Source organism: Populus trichocarpa, chromosome 17 (genome assembly GCF_000002775.5).
Source record: "Populus trichocarpa isolate Nisqually-1 chromosome 17, P.trichocarpa_v4.1, whole genome shotgun sequence".
Lineage (NCBI taxonomy): Eukaryota > Viridiplantae > Streptophyta > Magnoliopsida > Malpighiales > Salicaceae > Populus > Populus trichocarpa.
The window spans coordinates 4537243-4542377 of record NC_037301.2 but is presented as its reverse complement, the minus strand read 5'-3'; the positions used below and the strand labels follow the sequence as shown (position 1 = coordinate 4542377).

Here is a 5135-nt window from a genome sequence, read left to right as displayed (position 1 = left end):
ATTTCAACAAACTCTTTTAGTCACGAGTAATATTCAGAGTAATATTCATAGTGGAGTTACGATAGATCTCCAACAATCTCCAACAATCTTTTCTTTCATTTCCATTTCCTTACAAGTATGATATTGTTAACTTATTTTTTTTTAGTTAATTATTGTCATGTGCTTTTTTACTGTTCATCTTCTATCGTTGCTAATCTATACAGGAACAAGAACACATGAATTGTGACTTTCGATCATTGATTGATTGGCCTGTCTTTCAAACTAGGGGGGAAGATGGTTTATCAATATGACTCAAGTTGAGGATGGAAAATTACATGTCACACAACGACAATTTTACAAGACATTAAAACGAATGACTGAAGCAAGCAGGCATGCTAAATACCACTAACCCAAAAACAGTCTCAGGCTGTGTCACGGGCATTCAATGTTTGGATAAATAGCACTGGCATCGTAATTAAATAAATTGCTTCAGAAACTCTGTAGCAACCAGCCTCCCTCGTGTGTTCACAGACATTTTCAATTCACTTATCTCCTTCTCAATATCCTGCAATTGGAGAACAAAGTGTGTGATCGAGAAAGCTTCCAATTTTAAAACACTGTTGAACCATTTGTGCAACAAGAATAGATTTGCAGCAAAAATAAACGGGTAAAAAGTTACATGCTCAGAACCCCACATAAACAAAATAAAGACCTAAACTGGGGCGGATGGATGAAAGGTAAATCATGTAACCGCGCAAGGAGTAAAGTTTAAGCCAACTTTCCTTTCATAATAAAACTAGATAATCACATCTTCCCATCCAGGTGCTGTTAATCTTGACAACATGTAAACCATCACAAGGTAGCATGGAATGGCCATATGCATGTGACCAGCCATAATTTTCACCTTCATTTTCCCCCATATGGAGAATCCATTAAATCAGTTCAAAGTTGAGAGAGCAAACCATATACAGTCTTTATCATGAACAAGTTTCTAGAGCTATAGAATTATTTCATAATTAAAAACGTCGAAGTTCTCCAAATGACTTATTCATCTGAAACTGAACAACGATGAAGCACATAACTAAAACTAATGGGTTGAAGAGGAAAGGATGGTCTGCTAAGGAAACTTAATCCCAATTTAGCATATTTGAAGTAGTGGATGAAGGAACACCTGATTTCATACACTGTGCACCAAATTTGAAATACTTAAAATCAATTTAGTATGTCAATAAAAGCATTGTTCACAATTACAACGTAATGTAAAGGTTGAAACAATCTTTCTTTCCTGTTCAATTCTCCCCCCTTCAGAGAGTTAAAAAAACTCAGGACATGGACGAGTAGTGTAAATATAACATCTTAGCCTTATGGTTGAGTTTCACAATGTGTATAATCAAATAGCAGGTGATACCTGGGAGAATAACATCAAAACCATATTCTAGAAGGAAATCTAATTAGAAAAGACCAAGCAAGTGGCAAGGAATGGTTAAATCTTACTTCCATGAATTGCACAATAAAATCGATGAGTTTGCGTTTCTGCATCTCCTCACAGTGGAAGTTTGTGATTAGAAAGCTAATGTCATAACCCTGATAAGTAAGGCATCATTATAACATATCAACATAAGAATGCTATCAACATGATATAGCAAATGTCTGTCAGCAATTTGTAAATTAATTCAGAGATATAAGCTGAAACTTTACATGACAGGCGCATGATCAGATTACTATTTACTGAATTAAAAATAATATTAAACAGAATAAGTTTGAAAATTCAATTCAGCCAGTAACCAGGGTTCATTGATATGATTACAAGTAATTAGACCAGGATATAAATTGCATTTTGAAAATAAAAATAATCAATAAATCCACATGTGTATCCAAAATTCATTGTAAATGCTTAAATATAAAAGAATCTTTCACCAACACTTGACCACATAGACTTCATAATCCATTACAATAAAAAACATTTAAAATTCTATTCATAGAGAGAACTGAAGAGACAAACTTTTTTGTATAATATTGCATTGAGATCAAATTATGTTATCATATCCCTTATTTGCAAATTCTCTGTTACTTATTGAAACAGAGGACCCAACTTCCTGAGCAGCAAGGTGCTTGTGTATTATGGAGAAAGACTTGAACCAGTATTCCAATTTGGCTTGACCAGCTTAATGTTCTTCTAAGAAAAGGAAAAACTACGCTAATCTGAATCCGGACAATGTTATTTTTCATCCAAGAAAAGGCACAAGTTTTCCTGCAACTCAAGGTATGCCAACCTTGTGAATGAAGTCCTAGCAACTCCGAAAACAAAAATTCACATAAACAATCAACAGTTGATTTTGTCAAGCAAAATGAAGCACTTTTCAGCTCATTCATATGAGACAACACATACCTGTACAGGCTTTCGTCTCAACACTTGAAATGCTTCTGCCCTCATTGATAAAAATCTAAGAAATTTTTTAGTTAGTATGTTTTCAAGCTCATCTGCCTGCTTTACCTGTACAAGAGGAAATAAATATGCATATAAGGAAAAAATTTGAGAATAGGAATTGGATGCAATTTATGCTGTGTCAAGTTAATAAATAAACACAAGAAATCCAAATGAAAAAAGAGATACAACACCAAAGGAAAAAGAAGAAGAGAACATAGTATCTTTGGTCTCAAAAAGCTAACATGAACAGAATGAGTATGACTAAGTTTAGCAGCAAAATCAACTTATCTTTGAAGTTTTGCGGCTATTCTTATACTGTATAACTATGCACCTGACTGTTATTCTAGGATGAGTACTTCAATGATTCTGCTTTAGCAGCTTAGACTATTAACACCAAATTATTAAGCCTACGTGCCTGACACTTCTTTGATAATCTTCATGGGATCCCTGAACCATGCTGCATATGTAATGTATAATCTAGATTTGACGAACACAGGGAAAGAAATAGGAGGACAGAAGTTTCTAAAACACAATCTTTTATAGGTGAATTGGAAAACTCTCTGCAGCAGCAAAATGGAATGTTTCCCTTTGATCAAACCATGACATATTCAACACCAAACAATATCCATTAAAACTTATAGATGTGCAATCCTGAAAATGACACAACATACCAACTAGCCTATTAGAAAGAATTAAAAGATTAAAAAGTAGCCCACAAGCAACCATTTTCATATGTTACGAGTAACCAAAATGAGCAGAAAAACATTGTTCACAATGACACATACTGTTCTATAAGAAAGTCCTATTTTCACTATACAGCTCTGCCAGGCACATTAATCTAAAAGTTGAGATAAACACTTCACCTTGAGGCTAATACGCAACGAATTAATAGATGTTTCTATCAAGCACTTTTCAGCCTCATTTCTACATATCAAAATCTGCAATAGCATCATCATCACACGCAATCAAGTTAGATATCCATCAGCACAACAACTACAACAAAACATTTCTTCATAATTAAAATTTAGCATCAACCAAAATGATCCTTACAGAATTTAGCAAAAGTTCCGGGCTCGTCCTGCAAGACATAAACAAAAGATCACAACATTCCTCAAGATACTGCACAAGCAAGCTCGAAATGCAGGAAACAATTATGAATAATATTATAACTTATTTTCCTTTTTAATAAAAAATGGAAAACATACTTCATTTCGACCTCTGGTTTGTTATGCCTTTCAACTTCTTGACAAGGGAAGTTCTGCAAAGCAGTTTCGAAAATCAAAAAAATTAAAAAGTAATTAAGGGAGGGATTAAATTTTATAATGCAAGCATTACCTGCAGGCACAAGGATGCCTCTAAAGTATTCCGTATACATGTTAAATACAAGCGCAATGAAGTTGCCTGCAAAATAATAACGAAATTAGAATCAAATTAATGAGTAAGATCACAGAGGAAAGAAAGAGATTAGGGTTTACCATTTAGCCAGAGCTCTGGATTTGAGATTGATTGTGTCGAAACTGCAACGTTTTATACGATTTCGATTTTTTGGATTGCGAAGAATTGTTGCTGTTGGTGCTGTGGGTTTGGAGGTGGAGTGGGAGGTGGGTGTGATTTGACTTGGTGGAAGTTTTGATGGGTTTTGTTTGTTGCTTCTGGTGGCAGATTACGCCTTGCACTTACGTGGAAAAAAAAATAAGAGAGAGTCGAACTACACGTCGTTTAACTTTACTTATGGCATGACTGTGGTTTTATTTTTATTTTTCTTCTTTTTTAATCGGCTAAACTGACCCAACTTCTCTTAAACTCAAGCCAGTTGTTTAGGGCGTGCTTGAAATTATAATGATGGTGACGGTTAAAAATATTTTTTATTTATAAATATATTTTTTAAAAATTATTTTTGACATCAGCACATTAAAATAATTTAAAAATATAAAAAAATTATTTTAAGCAAAAAAATAAAATTCAAAATTTGAGGGAACGCGGTTTGCACCGCGTTCCTAAACACCTCTTAATTTTATCCTCTCAATCCTACATTGTTTGACCAGCAACAAATTAACAATACCAAAAAAGATAATATTATTTCAGAAGAAATAATGTTTGAGAAAATAGTTGATTGGTAATAGTTTTTGCCTGGTGTTAGTGTGGACAAAGAGGAAGAGATGGTGGCGCTTTGTGATGGTTTTGCTTGGGTGTGAGGAGAGGGATTTCATCGAGGAAAGAGAGAAAAGGGTTAGTAATGTTGTTGTGGGTTTTATGGTGGGCTGGTTGAGTTTCAGTTGGTGGTCAATGGTTAGGAAGGAAAAGAAGAAGAAGAGGGAAGGGTCATTGATGACGAGCTGAGGGGGAGGTTCAATGGTGGTAGCCAATGATGTTAGAGATATGGTCAGTGGCTGATGAAAGGAAGAAAAGAGAAAGAAAGAAAGAAATAAAAGAAAATGGAGATTTTTTTTCAAATTATAAAATATTATATTTAAAAATAAACTTTATTTTCCATATTTTTTTCTAGAAAAAAATGAAATACTTTATTTTCCATATTTTTTTCTAGAAAAAAATGAAATAATACTTCATTACTAAATAACCTTAAGGATTTTATATTTTTTTTCATTAAAATGCATGGAAATACTCGAATTTTAAATTATCCAAAATTAACATAGCGTATAACATAGATAAAAGCTAGGGTTCTCAATCCTTAAAGTTACAACCCTAAACATTATAGAAAAATAGAAAA

The 5135-nt window shown here is 33.5% G+C and overlaps 1 protein-coding gene across 2 annotated transcripts; it reads right to left on the bottom strand.

Moving 5' to 3' along the window:
- Positions 1-216: 216 nt before the first annotated feature.
- Positions 217-4079, bottom strand: LOC18107079 (actin-related protein 2/3 complex subunit 4). Of its 2 annotated transcripts, XM_006373007.3 has the most exons (8): positions 3883-4079; positions 3743-3808; positions 3613-3665; positions 3458-3485; positions 3271-3345; positions 2369-2473; positions 1474-1563; positions 217-544 (listed from the first exon to the last, which is right to left on the bottom strand). In XM_006373007.3, exons 1-8 carry the CDS (start codon positions 3883-3885, stop codon positions 455-457), a joined length of 510 nt encoding a protein of 169 aa, XP_006373069.1. In that variant the 5' UTR covers positions 3886-4079; the 3' UTR covers positions 217-454. The 2 variants fall into 2 exon arrangements, with proteins under 2 accessions (XP_006373069.1, XP_024444122.1); XM_024588354.2 differs by lacking the exon at positions 1474-1563 and having other exon boundaries at positions 3883-4074.
- Positions 4080-5135: the final 1056 nt, after the last annotated feature.